The 17,627-nt window shown below is 56.0% G+C and overlaps 4 protein-coding genes across 4 annotated transcripts in view; 2 read left to right on the forward strand and 2 right to left on the reverse strand.

Annotated features, from left to right (window-relative positions):
- PTSG_12538 (uncharacterized protein) overlaps positions 1 to 3,249 on the forward strand; it is a gene marked incomplete at its 3' end in the record, with an annotated part of 4,272 nt that extends 1,023 nt beyond the window's left edge. The window contains exons 2-5 of the mRNA XM_004992514.1: positions 1 to 774; positions 973 to 1,054; positions 1,218 to 1,355; positions 1,471 to 3,249. The exon at positions 1 to 774 is cut by the window's left edge and continues 229 nt beyond it. Coding sequence (XP_004992571.1) covers positions 1 to 774; positions 973 to 1,054; positions 1,218 to 1,355; positions 1,471 to 3,249 — 2,773 coding nt within the window. The remainder of the gene's footprint in view (positions 775 to 972; positions 1,055 to 1,217; positions 1,356 to 1,470) is intronic.
- A 660-nt stretch (positions 3,250 to 3,909) lies between these two features.
- PTSG_07152 (uncharacterized protein) lies at positions 3,910 to 8,460 on the reverse strand (the record flags this gene model as incomplete). The annotated part of the gene is made up of 12 exons (XM_004992515.1): positions 3,910 to 4,018; positions 4,272 to 4,411; positions 4,641 to 4,783; positions 5,147 to 5,277; positions 5,937 to 6,077; positions 6,372 to 6,441; positions 6,625 to 6,705; positions 6,836 to 6,899; positions 7,071 to 7,168; positions 7,563 to 7,711; positions 7,863 to 7,931; positions 8,123 to 8,460. The coding sequence occupies 12 exons, from the start codon at positions 8,458 to 8,460 to the stop codon at positions 3,910 to 3,912; spliced, it is 1,533 nt and encodes a 510-aa protein (XP_004992572.1).
- Positions 8,461 to 8,538: 78 nt separating this feature from the next.
- On the forward strand, positions 8,539 to 10,690 carry PTSG_07153 (uncharacterized protein). Its single transcript, XM_004992516.1, has 3 exons — positions 8,539 to 8,705; positions 8,934 to 9,037; positions 9,243 to 10,690. The coding sequence occupies exons 1-3, from the start codon at positions 8,558 to 8,560 to the stop codon at positions 10,464 to 10,466; spliced, it is 1,476 nt and encodes a 491-aa protein (XP_004992573.1). The 5' UTR covers positions 8,539 to 8,557; the 3' UTR covers positions 10,467 to 10,690.
- Positions 10,691 to 10,919: 229 nt separating this feature from the next.
- Positions 10,920 to 17,296, reverse strand: PTSG_07154 (uncharacterized protein; the record flags this gene model as incomplete). The annotated part of the gene is made up of 6 exons (XM_004992517.1): positions 10,920 to 11,177; positions 11,362 to 11,402; positions 11,597 to 11,667; positions 11,818 to 16,574; positions 16,820 to 16,937; positions 17,172 to 17,296. 6 exons carry the CDS (start codon positions 17,294 to 17,296, stop codon positions 11,103 to 11,105), a joined length of 5,187 nt encoding a protein of 1,728 aa, XP_004992574.1. The 3' UTR covers positions 10,920 to 11,102.
- Between the last annotated feature and the right edge of the window lie 331 nt (positions 17,297 to 17,627).

Raw genomic sequence — 17,627 nt, forward strand, 5'->3', positions numbered from 1 at the left:
TGTCGCTCTAGCACCCGCAGACACGCCACGGTCCCGAAGCACCTCCCACTCCCACTCCCACTCCCAGTCACGCCGCAGCCGCACCGATTCCGCGAGCACCGGCGCCCTTGATTCCCCTTCTGCTCAGCACCACCACCAGCAATACCAGCAGCAGCCGCAGCAGCCACAATACCAACAACAAGCGTACCAGCAGCATACACTCGCGCCACCAACCGCAGCTGCAACAAATACAGCACCACCCCAGCCAAATCTCAACTTACAGCGTGGCCGCCGTCGCAGTCGTCACACCCCGCACTCCGAGGGCACATACAGCTCTGCATCTCCCCGGTCACCCGCAGTCACAACGACCACCGCCACCACAACGACCGCTGCCAGACAGCAGCAGCAGCAACAGCAGCAGCAGCCCCAAGGTCAGATGGCGGCGCCGTCACAAGCGCCCGTCACGATGGCACCGCCCACGCCCACCATGGTCCCACTGCAGCCACCATACTCCGACGGTGCTTCACGCTCGCATCCCCGCGCCAGCCACTCGCATACTGTCCAGCAGCAGCAGCAGCAGCAACAGCAGGCCCAATTCCCTCAACCAGGAACAGCCCAGCTGCACGCCCCAGCGCCCGCACTCCCACAGCCTCAACAACCAGCCACTGTTGCACCACAAGCACCAGCACCGGCAGCACCAGCAACCATGCTGCCCAACCAGCCACCGCCGCTGCCACAAGCGCACCCCGCCACCAACATGGCAACGGTGACTCCGACCTCTGGCCCAGCCATCTCGTAAGTGCCTGCAGGCACGCGTGCGAATGAACGAAGCATGTGCGAGAGTGTGAGCGCGGTGTGTCCATGAAATGTGTGTGTGGATGTGTGTGTCAACAAGTGCCAACGGGTGCATGTACAAGTGTTCCAACTATGATTTGGACTTCCTGAGGCCCTCATCGGCATGACTGGCCCGCACTATGCACCTTTTCCTTGCAGTGAGAACACCTTGCGTGTGGACGGCCTTCCTGCGACCGTCACAGTGGACATGCTCCTCCGGCTCTTCTCATCACATGGCCTCGTACGTGTCTCTTTGCACAGTGTCTGTCATAACGATTTTGTGTGTTTGTGTGTGTGTGTGTGTGTGTGTGTGTGTGCGTGCTTATGCGCGTTTTTGGACTAGTGTGTTCCGCTCACACACGCGCACACGTACACGTACACATACGATGCACATGTGCGGGTAGGTGCAAGAGGCGCAGCTACATGGAGGTGAGCAGGGGTTCAACAGCGCCTTTGTGAACATGGTCTTCGCAGCCGATGTTCCCGGTGCATTACGCTTGGACGGATTCAAGCTTCACAACGCCTGCCTTCGCGTCCACAGGGTGCGTTTCGTTTTGCTCTTGTACCAGGCCATGTCATCGTTTCAAATGCGCATTGCATTTAATTGCAAAGAGGCTGACACACAGGTGACATTGCATCATCATGTCATGGTTTTAGGCTGTTCAAGTTGGAACCGCGCAGGCCCAGCAACCACAGCCGCAGCAAACACAGCAGCCACCACAACCACGGCCGCAACAGCTGCAGCAACAACAGCAGCAGCCACCACAACCACCGCCACAGCTGCAGCAGCAACTTCAGCCACAACCACAGCAGCCACCACAACCACCGCCACAGCTGCAGCAGCAACTTCAGCCACCAGTGGAGTTGATGAGCGCGCAGCGCATGCAACACGGTCCCAGCCATCGCGGTAGCAGTGATGGCAGCACGCACGCACGCGTCGAGCAACAACAACAGCAGCAACAGCAGCACCAGCCACAACAACAGCAAGAACAGCTGCAGGTGCAGCACCACCATGAACAAAACGACAATGTCGGTTATGGGGAGCCACGCCATGAGCACCATGATGGTGGATTTGAACACAACGACCACCGCTACGCCGCCCACAGTGATGACGACGGCTTTGTTGACCGCAGGCAGCACTGGTACCAGCGCTCCCACAGGAACAGCTACGATGGTGGACGCGGACGCGGGCGTGGTAGGGGCCGCGGGCGTGGCAGGGGTCGTGGCCGTGGCCGTGGACGCTTTCAGCGGTACCATCATCAGCACAACAACCACACGCACAACAAATATGGGTACCACAACCACAACGGGTACAACAATCACGACGGCGGCTACCGCCACAAGTTCAACCAACACAACCAGCACAACAACCACTATCACCGCAGCAACAACTACCAGCGCAACTACTATCAGAACGGCGATGACAGCAACGATTACCGTGGCCCGCAGCGGCGCGCCTATGGCCACAACAACAACAACAACAACAGCAACAACAGCCATCGCCATGACCGAGATCAGCGGATGCAGTACGACCGCAGCCCACACCACCACCACCGCAGCCGACACAACAACCAGCAGCACCAGCGTGGTCGTCCGTACCAGCACCATCAGCATCGTCCTGACCATCGCCACGATGACGTGCAGCGCCACTCCAGCAGCGACGGCACCGATAGCAGGCACTACCACAGCCGCAGTGACGATGGCCGCAGGGACCGCGATGCTGTTGATCGGCACGACAGACGCCAGCGCCATCGCCGACACGACAAGCATCACCGCCGCCGCCACCACCACACCACCCACCGCCGCAGCAGCCGTCGGCGCGATGGTGGTGGCCATGGCGATGGTGATGGTGATGGTGATGGTGATGAGAGGCGGCAGCGGCGCGAGTACACGGGTGACAATGATGGTGCTGACGTGTCTGCACGCGGCAGTGGGGACGAGAGCTACCGTGACTGTGACGACAGCCCATACGACAGCGACCACTATGACGACTATGATGAACACGATGATCGCCGGCGGAGTGACGATCGTGACGATGACGGCTGGGCTGATGACGGTGTAAACCGCCGTGGCGATGTGGATGGTGGGGATGGTGGTCGCGGCGCTGTCCGTGACGACGATGGAGCCGGCGACGCCGCTGTTGGTGCACACGACGAGCAAAGGCATCACAGCACCAGCAAAGCTGCCCCTGACCGGCACCAGCAAGAGCAGGAGCAGGGATATGACAAGGAAGCAGGGTCCCGTCAGCGGCGGTATCGCGGTCGCCGTGCGAAGCGCGAGCACGAAGAAGGAGATGGACAGCGCAGGCGCAGCCGCTGGAAGCGCAGTGATGGTGGCGAGGGTGGTGATGGTGGTGATGGTGGTGATGTTGGTGATGGGAATGCAAGTGATGGCATGGTACTCGCAGATGAACCAAGTCAACCTCTGTCACAATGACTCCTTGCAGTATTAATGACGTGATGTGTGTGTTTGTTGTGTGTGTGTGTGTGTGTGTGTGTGTGTTGTGTTTAGAGAGTGAGTGAGTGAGCGAGTCGTGAGTTGTGTGAGTGAGTGAGCGAGTTGTGAGTCGTGTGTGTGTGTGTGAGTTGTGATAGCTTGACGTTTCTCCCTTAAGCAGATCTTATTCAGCCCAGCTCAGCCCAAGGGGCTGACTTGTATGTGCGATGCTCGACTTCCATTGATGCTGTGTGTCACTTCCGTTCTTCCATTCCTCTTTGCTTTCTGCTTTTCCTTTTCTTACAGCTGCACGTTGCACTTTGCCTGGTCTAGACCACGGTTCAATGAAACTAACCACCACAGCCGAATGTAAGGAGCTAGGCAGGACAGACACAATCAGCGGCAGCAAGAGAGACAGAGAGAGAGAGAGAGAGAGAGAGAGAGAGAGAGAGAGAAAGAGAGAGAGAGAGAGAGAGAAAGAAAGAGAGAGAGAGACAGAGACAGAGACAGAGACAGAGACAGAGAGAGAGAGAGAGAGAGAGAGAGAGAGAGAGAGAGAGAAAGATGCGTGACACCTGGTGGTGCACACGCGCACACACACACACGCGCACACACACACGCACACACACACACACACGTTTGTTCATGGCGATGGGTGGGTTATGCGACGTTCGGAACGGCGCCAGACACACGCAAGAGCGCATAGCCAATGAATGTCAGGGCGGTTGTCGTTAGGCTGATCCACCACACGGCCAGGGTCCCAAGCTCCCTGGTGAGCAGCCGCAACAGGGTGGAGATGCATGTGGTGTGGAGGTGTGAGATCGACACGAAAACAACCCTGAATGAGCAAGCAAGCAAGCAAACAAACAAACAAACAAACAAACAAACAAGCAAGCAAACAAACAAGCAAGCAAGCAAGCAAACAAACAAACAAACAAACAAACGAACAAACAAGCAAACAAACAAACAAACAGACCAGCAACAAACAACAAAACAAAAACTGTTTGTGACTGCAAACGCACCCCCATGGCGAGACGGCAGCGTCCTGGTGTTCGCCGCCCGTGCTGCGCATGACCATGACGGCGGCGGCGAAGAGAAGCAGCAGCGGCGGCGTGATGATCTGCAGCACTGCAACACCAGCATAATCCCAGATGTTCGACACCTGAACGTGCAGCAGGGCGGGGCATCCGCGCACAGACACAGACACAGACACAGACACACACACACACACAGACACACACACACACACACGCACAGTGAAGGGGGTGTGACTGTAGTGCTCGATTGTCGCACAGTGATTTGGCAGTCCGGCAAAACGCAAACGGCAAATCGCATCAACACAGGCATCCCGCAGACAGCAGCCATTGTGGTGCTGTGACGTCACAACTGACCAGTCGTTGCACAACGCCCGCGCTGATGACGTCATCGTCTGACGCGTTTGATTTTGAATTGCGCGTTTTCGTTTCGGTCTTCTTTCCTTTCTTCTTGTTGGCCTTTTTCTGCTCCTTCTTCTCCTTCTTCGTCTGCCCACCGCCTGTTGTCGGCAGAGACATGGCACAGAAATACAAGATTGTGAGCGGTGTGTGTGCACGTGTGTGTGTGTGTGTGTGTGTGTGTGTGTGTGTGTGTGTGTGTGTGTGTGTGTGTGTGTGTGTGTGTGTGTGCATGTGTGTGCGTGCGTGTGTGGATACACGGGTGTGGATACATGGGTGTAGTAGATACATATTGGACATGTGTGTGCACGCACCGGAGTCAGTGTCTTTGTCTTGCGTGGCCGTTCTTGCGGCTTGATCTGCAGCACGACAGCAACAACAACATGCAGCAATGTGAGCATATTTATATAAACGTGTTTACAAACAAGAACAACACCAACATGCTGCATGTCGTAAACACGCACCGAGCTGGGCCATTCGTTCTTGTGCAATGTCCAGGTATGCTTGCATCAACGTCCGTGTAGTCACAGCCCGCAGAAGTAGCGTAGCAGCAACAGCGGTGCTTCGCAGCACAAGCAGCGTGTACGACTGCAGCCTGTGTACATGAGTGCACGTATGTGTGTATGTGTGTGTATGTGAGTGCGTGTATGAGTGCGTGTATGAGTGCGTGCACCCGTGTGTATGCAAGGACCATAAGGATGGCAACATGGTGATGATGATGATGATGATGATGATGATGATGATGATGATGATGATGATGATGATGATGATGATGATGATGATGATGATGATGATGATGGTAGTGGTGGTGGTGATGATGTTGCTGTTGTTGTTGTACGATGCATGGCAGCAGCAGCACCACCACCACCTGCGTGCATGCAAGCACTGATCCACGACACAACGCACTGCAGTGGGAGGAAGGGCTGCAAGAGAGAAGTGGCTGCGGTGGCGGTCGGGCGAGCGAAGAGCAGCACAACAAGCAGCGGCGATACGAAAGCAGCGTGGAGCAGACCCCTGGTCAGTGATTGATGCCGGTGATGGTGTCGGTGATGGTGGCGATGATGTTAGGGAGAGGAGGGATCAGAGCAGCATTCAACCGCATCAAACCCATGAAAACAACAAACAACAAATACATTTAAAAAGGGTCTGTCAAACACACACACACACACTCACACACACACACACACACACACACACACACACACACACACACGCACACACACACACAACGTTCATCAGGCCACGGTTGCTCACGTGAGTGTTGGTTTCTCGCGGTGAACGACGAGGGCAGACGCGTACGCGCGGGCGAAGCGGAAGGAGGGGAAGGTGAGCAGGCCGCCAATGGCAGCGGCAGCAGCAGCAGCGAGCAGCACCATCGACCGGTACTCGGGGAAGCTGGCAGTGACGTGGTGATGGAGGGATGGAGTGACATGTGGTCATGTGATGGAGTGAGGTGGTCATGTGATGGTGGTGGTGGTGGTGTGGTGAGGTTGGAAGGAGAGCCGAGTGTTGGGGTAAGGGGTGGCGTGGCGTACAGGAGACAGGTAGACAGACAGGTACACCAGCGCGTGTAGGAGGCACATACAGCAACGTAGATGAATACACATGGCAAACGCACACAAGAGCACAGACGCACAAAAGCACACACAAGCACAAAAGCACACACAAGCACAAAACACACACGCTTACATGAGGCGGGCAGGGTCGAGCTGGGACTCTTGAAGGAAATCACGAGCGGCCGTTTGCATGTGTTCGTACACTATGGAGATGAAATGCACGCGTGTGAGCTGGTAACATTCAGCACGCCGTCATTACTTCCGGCGACTCGAATACACGCACGCAGGTGAACAAAGCTCAGACAAACAAACACTCACATCCACATGCGACACGCATACATGATCGACGACACAATGCCCAGACAACAGCACGCAATATTACTCACTTGCACCGCCCTGGACGGCAATGTGCTGGTTCATGGAGAGCCACATGACCAGTGCAAGGAAGAACCAGATGAACGCACACACTGCACCCACCACATGCAAAGGTTGGATGTGAGAGGTGAAAACTCCCAAGCGTTGATGCAAAGCAGCAGCATTGATGCTCGGTGTCGAGATGTGTGCGTGCGGTGCACGACATCAGACAACAGCACTCACGGATGTTGACGCTGATTTCATAACGGCCACCATTGAATCCAAGCGTGGTGAGCACCTTCACGCACTGCACACACACACATGATGAAGTGAGGCGGAATGAAGGAGCATTCGAGCAGCCGTGAAGCGCACACACAGATGTACACACATACGCATCTGCACATACACATACACATACACATATGCACATACACATATGCGCATATTATGCACATGAACGTTGCTTCTCGTTGCGGACCTCAAAAACGCCGAGACAGGAGAGGAAGAAGGCAGCCGAGTTGAAGTTGAGCGAGTTGCCCGTGACAAACGCCCAGCCAATGAACCCCAAAGTTGCAGCTGACAGTAATGATGGTGGTGATATGGAATGAGATGGCTGTTCGGACATCAGTCAAGGCAACACACCGAGAGCCATACATGCATGATTACACAGAGAGGTGTACACACATGTCTTGACACATGACTTCTCACACACAAACACACACAAACACAGACACAGACACACACACAGACACACACACACAGACACACACACACACACACAAACAGACTCGGAGCACTGACAAGCGTGAAGAGACAAGCACGTACATGTGCACATTCAGATGAACAACAACGAGCTACACATGTACAAGCGCGCACGCACGCGCACGCACGCACACACGCACACACACACACACGCACACACACACACACACACACACACACACACACACACACACACACACACACACACCAAGGGTGGAGGACGTGACGATGAGCAGTTCCGTGACATCGCCGATGTACTGCAGCTTCCACAGCTCGCGAAGGGTGAGCTCGCGCTTCTTCGGAATGACGCGGCTCGACCGCGCAATCTCAAAGTCCTGGATATCTCCATTCGCATCCCTAATGCAGCATACAAGATGCGCAAATGTACAAGGAACAAGCGTGTGAATGGTCGTCTCAGCACTACAAAAGCATGACCGTCAACGGTACCGGGAGCATCAGCAGAACCCAGGTACAGACACACGTGGCAGCCAGCGCGCATCAAACCCACCGTTCAAGGGACTTCTGCTTGGAGAACTGAATGAGCTCCTGAGCGCGGGGTGGAACAGACCACTTCAGTCTGCCCCAAAGCACACGTGCGTGTGTGTGTGTGTGTGTGTGTGTGAAATAAGTTTGAGCGATAGAAATAATAAACACACGTCGCAGTTCGATAGTTTGCTCTGATTACTGCGTTGTGATATCGACGACACGGACACACACAGACACACAGCACACAGACACACACGGGCACACAGACACACACTCACTCACCCACGGAAAAGGTAGGCCGTGAGAGGATAGTATTTGTTGATGCTGACGATGACGTAGATTGGAATCAGCACAATGGCAATCTGATGCAGGACCAGGCGAGCAGCCTTGGCAGATGCAGTGTTCATGACCGCACTGCCCGCTGTGGATGCCTCGTTCTCCGTGTCCACACCATCACCACCGCCGTCGCTACTACTACTGCTGCTGCTGCTGCTGCTGCTGCCTCCAGCAGTTCCGCCTTCTGTATTGCTGGTCTCAGCTGCAAACACTGGCGCAACAACAAGCAGCAACGCTCCAAGCAGCACCACCAGCACACTCAACTTGCACCTCAACTCAATCATGATGGTCATCGTCAGCAGTGCGCGTTGGGCGATTCGATAGTTTAGGGAAAATATCCGCCATTTTTCTACAATTCAAGGCACTGCCAGGAATAAGACGATGAGCAGCGGCAGTGTGTTGTGCTCGGTCTTTGTGTGTGTGCTGGTGGTGGCAGCGGCCACTGCACCACGGTTCGTTGGCGGAGAGCAGCATCCGCCGAGGGTCGTGGTGCAAGGCATGGACTTTCAATGGCGCCACCGCATCGCCGGTGGGTACACGTGATGTGGACGTGGACGTTGATGTGGATGTCGAAGATGCGGATGTGGATGTGGACGTTGAAGATGAGGGTGGATATGGATGTCGATCGCGCCGGTGAAGCAGCAAAGCAATTTATCAATTGCAACGCTCGCGGCGTGCATCCACGTCTACCTTTGCTTCGGCCTCGTTCTCACCATACTCTGCTCCACGAACAACATGTTTTATGCCTCAACCAAAGGCTTTGAGACGCCCCATCGATTGGGAAACTTGCAGTGGGAAGCGAGTGCTTCGAAATGTTCGCCAAAGAACGTGTCCACCGTATCGTCGTCCATGACATTCACGGTAAGACGAGCACTGCCACGATGATGTGTGACATGGCTTCAAGTTGCTGTTTGCAACTGTGCGTTACCCTTGCTGCCCAATTTGCCACGAACAGAGCTACTCTTGGACAGCTGTTGCTGCATTCTCACCCTCTGTTGTGTGTGTGTGTGTGTGTGTGTGTGTGTGTGTGTGTGTGTGTGTGTGTGTGTGTGTGTGACGCGCACAGCCTGGGGTAGACGGCGACTATGCATTCCCGCTGGTGCGGTTTGCTGTGGTGGAGAGTCAGGATTCTGACCTGATACGCGAGAAGCACGTGCACGTCTCTGCCACGGACCACATCTCCCCGTCCTCACCAGCCAGCGTAGACAATGTCACCACATTTTCCACCACTGGTCGAGGTGATTCGGACGAAGCGCCCTCCGCAAGAGTCACGATGCTCGCTAACGTCAGCTTCCCGTCTGCGACGAGCACTAGCAGTGGCGGCACCACTCACCAGCAAGTCCTCGGCGGCGTCAACCTTCGACTGGCGTGTGTCAATGACAAGGCCGCCGGGTGTGACGTGTGCAACAGCAACGGCGCGTGGTTCAGTGTCTTCAGCATCAAGCTGCAGCAGTGCAAGCACGACACGTGCGTGCTCAACGCCACATTCGAGCGCGGCTGGACGCCGTCGCACGGTGGCGGGAAGCCGCTCAGCTCGTGCCTCCACTACAACCTGACGGCACAGGTCCTCTCCGTTGCAGTCAAAGACGTGTTCACGGATTCGCTCACATACACGACCTCGCTGTTCACGGTGCCAGCGAATGTGACGCGCCATGTGCCACTCCAGCCAGATACGCTGCCACGCATGCTTGCTGGCGTGCGTGGCGTCGAATTCAACCTCACTGCAACGAGCAAGCACCCGCAAAGGGGACGCTATTTTGAACGCTTCACATTTGGCGTGACGCAACCACGCACTCTGCAGCGCAACGACAAAGCAGCACACCGCAACCCACGGCTTGGCCCGCGGAACCAGCAAGAGGGTGGGAGCCACAAAGGCAACGCGCACGGCAACAACAATCGTGGTGCGGACGGCACGGATGGTGCTCGCGGTGATGGCGTGCATGTGGTCTACGATGCGTCATGTGCCGTGACCTCGCCGGCTGTCACCACATACCCAATCAACGTGACATATGCACTGCACACTGCAGTCATGATCCTTGCGCGGCCACAGCAGCAACAACAGCACGATGGCGTTGGTGGCCGCAGTACTGTACAGGTACCTGCGTCTGGAAATGTTCGTGGCACACCAGGCGGGGCGAGTTCGGGCGTGTTTGTGAGCGGGAGCAGGACTGCGCGTGGTGTTGTGTGCGAGGATGATGCCATCACTGCGTTCCACTGCAGCCAACACAATCTCCCTGCACAGCTCACGTCCCACGTGCAGTCCGAGTACGCATGCCGTTTCAGCTCATAGTCATTTGGTGTGCACATATCAATTGTCTGTTACGAACGTGGTGTATGTTGCATGTGTGTTTTCTGTGTGAACGTTTGGATTCCGCCATGTGTTTTTGGTTCATCCACGTGTGTTTGAACGCATACGACGTATGGATTTCGTTCACACAGGCCAGAGTCAATTGCTTGCACGTGTGTCATGGCACATGTGTGAAGTGGCACACGTGTGTGTGTGTGTGTGTGTGTGTGTGTGTGTGTGTGTGTGTGGTGGTTTCAATGTTGTCTTGTCATCTCTGTGGTAGTTTCAACGTTGTGTCGAGCTCATCATACATCCACGTGTTTGGTTTTGTTTGTTACATTTTCAGTGGATGGCTCATTTACTTTAAGGTTACATTCATTAGAAGACAAAAAAAAAAAAAAGCAAGGCTCCCGGCTCGAAGAAAACGTGGCAGGTACGCCAGGAGCCAAGCTGTAACACAGGCATTGAGAGGGGGGGGGGGGGTTCACACTGTGAACAACAACACGAAAACAGAGGGGAAGAGGGGCCTTGGGCGTTGATCAAGGCCACGGAAGCATGCAAGAACAGGACGGGGGGAACACAACACAACACAACAACAAACCAAGGAGGGCAATGACAATTTCATCATGATCATCATGATCATGGCGTTGGCTTCTGCTTGTCTGCACGTCGCCGCTTCCATCGGTCCATCAGGAACGAAAACCGTTCAGCGAGCTGGCCAAGCGTGCACCAAGTTGCGGCCATGGTAAGCGTGGAAATTATGGTGAAGGAAACAGCAGCAGGCGCCACAGCACGCAAAAACATCACTTCACAGGCACGAAAACACGAGTAGCAGAACGATTGTGTGAACACGAACAGCACGAACAGCACGAATTGCCGCCACCATCCATCCTCTCACCTCTGTTTCCGCTCGCCCGCTGAGAACAGCCGTCGTTGCAGCTGTGGTGGTTGTGGTGTGTGTGTGTGTGTGTGCGTGTGTGTGTGTGTGTATGTATGTGTGTATGTGTGTGTGTGTGTGTGAGTGTGTGTGTGTGTGTGTGTGTGTGTGTGTGTGAGTTGCGCCACAGGGGCAAAAATTGAGCAGAGAACAAACCAAGCAAGGAGCAACAACATCTTTGCAAATGGTAGCGCACCTGCTTTGGCCCATGACGTTTTGTTCGCAGCAATACGTTTGCCTGCAAGCAAGACCGCCTTGTCCTCCTCCCTGTCACATCACCAACATGGCGCATGTTCCACAATACCTCAAATCAGAACTCACAAAGCAACCGCGCCACCATGCCATCACGCAAACGCAAAGACACATTCGAGGTCAGCCCGCATGTAACAATGGCTGCATACAAGGCATTCATCTCACCTTGAGAAGCGGCGATGGTTTGGCACAAGGTGCGCACGCTTCGGTGATGGCGACGATGACGATGGCGCAGCAGAGGGCTGATCACTGGCAGCTCGCGCTGGGCTCGTTCCATTGTCCCGGCAACGACGAGGTGACGTGTTGACAGTTGCTGTTGCAGTGGTTGTAACTGCTGTTGCAGTGGTGGGTGCTTGGACTTTATCGTCCTGGCGTTTAGCGGAAGCATCAAAAGCCACAGCAGCAACAGCAGGTGATGATGACCGCAGTTGTTGTTGTTGTTGTTGGTGTTGTTGTTGTTGTTGTTGTTGTTGTTGTTGTTGTTGTTGTTGTTGTTGTTGTTGTTGTTGCCATCTCACGTCTCTTTGCTGCGGATTTGCGGGCTTTCGTCGGTTGCGGCGTGTAGTCTGCATTGGTGACGCCGCTGACACCGATGCTGTTGTTGATGATGTGTGTTTTGATGCAGTCGCGGCTGTTGCAGATACCGATACACCTGATGCTTGTGTTAATGTGGCTGCTGGCGGTGTTGATGTCGCTGCTGTTGACGGCGCCGGTCGTTCGCCCACCGGCAGGCTGTTGCTTGGTGCGAGAATACCATCAGCGGCAGGTGTCGTGACATGTGCGTTGACTGACGACGATTGTGTCACCGCTGCTGAAGGCTCACCAAGAATCACAGATGCACGTGGCTTCTTGATCAGCGGAATGTCTGTCCGCATGTCCGCGAGTGGTTGCTCCGGCTGGCGTTTCGCTGTCGACACGCGACTGCCAGCACGGTCAACATCACCGCCATCACGACCACCGTCATGACCACCAGCACGAGCAGTCGCAACGGGCGTGGCAGGCGCTGGTGCTCGCGACTGTGCAAGTGCACGTGCCATTGAAGCTGCAATAGGTGACGCAGCAAACGATGCCGGCGAAACAACGTGAGCTGGCGATGATGACAGTGTCAGCGCTGGTGATGATGACAATGGCGCTGCTGCTGCTGGAGCAATGGGGCGATGGACGGGTTGAGGCGCCGACGCTGCACGTTGTTGTTGTTGTTGTTGTTGTTGTTGTTGTTGTTGTTGTCGTTGTTGTTGTTGTTGTTGTTGTTGTTGTTGTTGTTGTTGTTGTTGTTGTTGTTGTTGTTGTGTCTTTGATTTCTTTGGAGACGCCGGCACGAGTTCAAATGCCATCATGCCGGTGCCGTCGTCCACTCCATCAAACACGCGTTTCGCGCGTCGCAACTCCTTCCCACTTGCACTCACAATCATATCCACAGGTTCACTGCGCGGACGTGGCTGCCGCACATGAACCGCTTCCTGCCTCTTCTCGTATTGCTCTTCCTGCTCCCGCTGCGGATTGTGGCCTCGCTTTTCGTTCGTCGTCGCCGTCTTTTTCTTCCTCTTCTTCTGCTTCTTCTTCAGCCCATTCGTCTTCGTCTGCCTCCCCTCCTGCGTCTTATTCCTTGCCTCCCCCTCAGCCTCGTCTGGCTGCTTGTCACCCGCAACATCAGCGGGCGTAATCTCCACCAGCACATCGTCCTCTTCTCGCACACCACCACCGCCAGTCCCAACAGCACCGCGCCGCCCAGGCCGCTGCGGGCGCGGTGGTGTTGGCGGAATGCCAAGGAACGCCAGCTGCGATGCGCCCATGCTGCAGTCGCCGCCGGGTGCAAACGGGTGAAATGGCATTGGGGCGTCCCCACCGTGGATCAGGCGTGACAGCTCCTCGCTCGGCATTCGAGACAGCGACAACCCACCGCCACCAGCACCACCCCCACTGGGGGCTGACGTCGTGGTGGTTGTGCGGGTTGCCGTTGCGTGTGTTGGCTGCTGGCGCTGCTGCTGCTGCTTCTGTTGCTGTTGCTGTTGTTGCTGCTGCTGTTGACGCTGGGTGTGCGTGGGGAGTGATGGGGAGGTGCCCGGGTGATGGACAAACGGCGATGGATGCAAGCTGGCATGCCCTGACGCAATCCCGCCCACAGATGAGGCCTGGCCAGGAAACATGGGGATGCCTCGCATGAGCGGGCTGAAGAGCGAAAACTGGCTCTGTGACGCAAGCGAAAACATGTCCAACGGATGGGTTGAGGCCGTCACAAATGGGGGGTGCAGGCCTGTGGCTGGCAGCTGCGGTTGTGGACGTGGTGGGCGCGGTTGTGCTTGCGATTGCGGCGTGCCCGCATATGCAATTGCGCCTGCTGGCTGCTGTTGCGACGGCACGCCAGCAATTGGCGTCGTCGTGGGATGAGTTGGACCAGCGCTGCCAGTGACACCGTGTTGCGCTGATGATACTGAAGCGGCGGGCACAATCCCCGTCATTCCACCACCACCAACAGCACTCGTTGTACCAACATGGTCGTCACCGCCGTTGTCGCCATTGTCGCCATCATCACCACCATCATCATCATCATCATCATCATCATCATCATCACTGTCATCACTGGTGTGCAGAATCGTTGGGCGTGGTGGCGATGGTCCTGTTGGTGATGATGATGACGCAATCTCAGAGATGTGTGCAAACGAACGGCGAATGTGCTGACGTGACGGCGATGACAGCGGCGATGGCGTCCGATTGCGGACAGAAGATGGACGAATTCTCCGCTTGCCGCCCTGTCCTTTCCCGCGCCTTCCCTTTGCCCTCGCCTTTGCTGCGTCTAGCGGCGACAGCACCCGTCCAACACCATCCATGCGCGGCTGCTCGCCACCCCGTTTCTCCTGCACAACCGAGGGCGTTGCTGTTGCGGCTGCTGTTGATCCTGTCGATGCTGTTGTCGATGATGATGAAGGCGGTGGTACCACGGTCGGCTGCACGCGTTTGCGGCGGCGGGCAGGCTTCACTGGTGGTGATGGCGCGGTGGTAACTGTGGCACCGCCTGTCGCCGTGCTGGAACCAGTCGCGCCCAGTACACTTCCACCTGCAATGGCTGTTCCCGACAATTCACGTGCTGCTGTTGCTGTTGCTGCTGCTACTGATGATGCGTGCAGGTGCGCTGGGACGGGCGGAAGCGCAAACGCAGCAGACATGAGCGATGGTTCTGGCAGCCATTGCGACAGCGACTGCTGGAACTCAAAGAGCGAGTGCGAGTGCAGCGGGCTTTGCAGCATGACAGCGCCGCTAGCAGCGGTGGTGGTGGCGGCAGCAGCCATCTTTCCATGCAGTGGCTGGTGGAATGGCGCCCCTGGCACATGCATATGCTGTTGCTGCTGTTGGTATAGGTTGTGCATGTGCTGCTGATACTGCATGTGCTGGTATTGCACAGGGTGCACGTGCATGTGCTGTGGCTGGGCGTGCTGGGGTGCGGGTCGCTGCGTGACAGTGGACCGGATGACGTGAGGACCGCGCCGCACGCCGAGCAACCTCGACGGCACCTCCATGACGGCTGTGCTCGCCCGATTCGTGGTTGATGCGTCGGCGGCTTGTCCTGATGCGTGCGCAGTGGCTTCGGGATCTGTGGCCGTTGCACCATCGCCAATCGTCACCGTCAGCGGTTGCGGTGGCTGCGCTTCCCATGTTGAGGGGGAGGTGAGGCCGGGTGGGGGCGGCCGAGATGTTAGCGCTGAAGACGGCACGAGAACGTCGTTGTTTGCAGGCATGGCATTGATGCCATGCGGTGATGCGACCACGCGCTGAAACCGGCGCATGCTGCCATATGTGGCCATCATCGCTGCCTGTGCAGGTGCTGCTCCTGCTGTTGCTGCTGCGGCGGCATGGCCCAACGACACAAGACGCGTCGCAGGCACGCTCGCACGTGCACCGACTTGCTCCTCCAGCACAACCCAGCCGTCGCTGTCATCATCAGCACTGCCGCCGGCGTCCAGGTTGAGGTCGAGAGGAACAACACCGCCGTGGCGGGGCCGGTGGCGGTGGCGGTGGCGGTGGTGGGGATCCGTGTACGATCGAGCAGAGCCACTGTGATGTCGGTGGCCTCCACCGCCGTCGCTGTCGTAATCGTCAAATCGAACGTGATGCCGCTTGCGGCGGCGCGGGGATGTGGCCACGGCACGCGGCACAATGCGACGACGACGACGACGACGATGAGGATGATGAGGATGATGAGGATGATGAGGATGATGAGGATGATGATGATGATGGGCAAGGGTCGACGCAGAGGGGGCATGTGGCGTTGGTGCAGCGCTGCTGGTGGTAATTGTGTGTGTTGGTGGTGACAACAGTGGTGGCGGTGATGATGCTGTATGCAGGGTGTGAGTGGTGGCTTTCGCGCTGCTGCTGTGGTGGCGGATGTGATTGGTGGTGGTCGTGGTGATGGTGTTGCTGCTCGTTGGAGTTGAGTACACGGTGTTGAGGGAGGACATGAAAGACACGTAGTGGTTCGCAGACGGCATTGGGGGTGCGTCATACACAGATGGGAGTTTGGTCGGCCGCCGCTGTTGCTGCCGCTGTTGCTGTTGTTGTTGTTGTTGTTGTTGCTTCTTGCTCTTCCTTTTCTCCCTTTTCTTCTTCTTCTGTTGTTGTCGTTGTTGTTGTTGTTGTTGTTGTTGTTGTTGTTGTTGTTGTTGTTGTTGTTGTTCGTCTGTGCGGGCAGCTGAGACAGCACCCACTGCTACCGTCGCGCCCTGTTGCTGGCTGCTGCTGCTGTTGTTCGCCTGCTCCTCCTGTTGTATCGGCTGCTGTAGCCTCTTCTGCTTGGGCTGTGGTGGCGCTGGAAAGGACAGCGAAAACTTGATGTATTGGCTGCGGAAGGCTTGCGGGGATATTCCTTCCAGCAACGCACGAAACGGGCTGTCTGCCTGCTCGCATTTGTTTGAGACATGCTTCTTCAGCTGCACGCGCGCGCAATCGCAAGGTTGGTGCAATGGTGGTGGTGGTGGTGGTGGTGGTGGTGGTGGTGGTGGTGGTGGTGATGGTGTGTGAGTGCAAGTCGCGGCAAGGCACAGACACACTCAGGTGCAAGTGACAATGCATGCACACGTGACATGCGGAACATTTACAACTGACACAACAAAAAAAAACGCAAACCACCAGAGGTGTGATCCACAAAGAGAATACGGCATGAGCACTTACGCACCTGTGCAAGCGGAACGTTCGGGAGGTATCTTGTGCGCACATCTTGCAAGGAGCCATTGAGTTGCATCAGGGCAAGGGCAATCAGCTGCGACTCGCCAGGGGTAATCTTCTTGCGCGGCCTGAGACATGCCAGACGTTGAATGGGAAGCGTGATGTGTGTGTGTGTGTGTGTGTGTGTGTGTGTGTGTGTGTGTGTGTGTGTGTGTGTGTGTGTGTGTGTGCATGGGGCGGGGGTCATGGATTCGAAGGTGGCAAACGAAAACACACACACACACACACACACGAACACACACACGAACACGTGCACACATGAGCATATACATCGAGAAGATCGAACCATCTCACACGCACACTCACTTGGGTTTGCTGGCAGCTCGTCCCTGAGCTGTGTGCGCGAGTGCTTCACCTCGGGAATAAAATGTCGTTGCACGGATTTGATGGCGTTGTAACTCGCATCACGCACGTCAATCAACGCCATACGTGGAATGTGTTGGTCTGGATGTTGCTGTTGGATTGGAAAGAGGGGCGGGGGGACGGAGTGAACAAAGGAAAAAAAAAAGACAGAAAAAGAAAAGAAAGAACGGGTTTGGTTGGCACATGGTTGTTCGAATTACAGCATTTGGGGAAGGGGTGTGGGTCTGTGTCATGGAGCCACATCATCAACCGCACCACTACTTCACACATGCGAACCAACTCGACCACGGTCAATCATCATCACCACCTCCATTGGCCCCATCGCCTCTCACCTCGGCGAGGGTACAGAGGCGGCTGCGCTCGTGTTTGAGTGTGTGATGAATCGACTGGAAATC

The sequence above is a fragment of the Salpingoeca rosetta genome, assembly GCF_000188695.1.
Source record: "Salpingoeca rosetta unplaced genomic scaffold supercont1.16, whole genome shotgun sequence".
NCBI lineage: Eukaryota > Choanoflagellata > Craspedida > Salpingoecidae > Salpingoeca > Salpingoeca rosetta.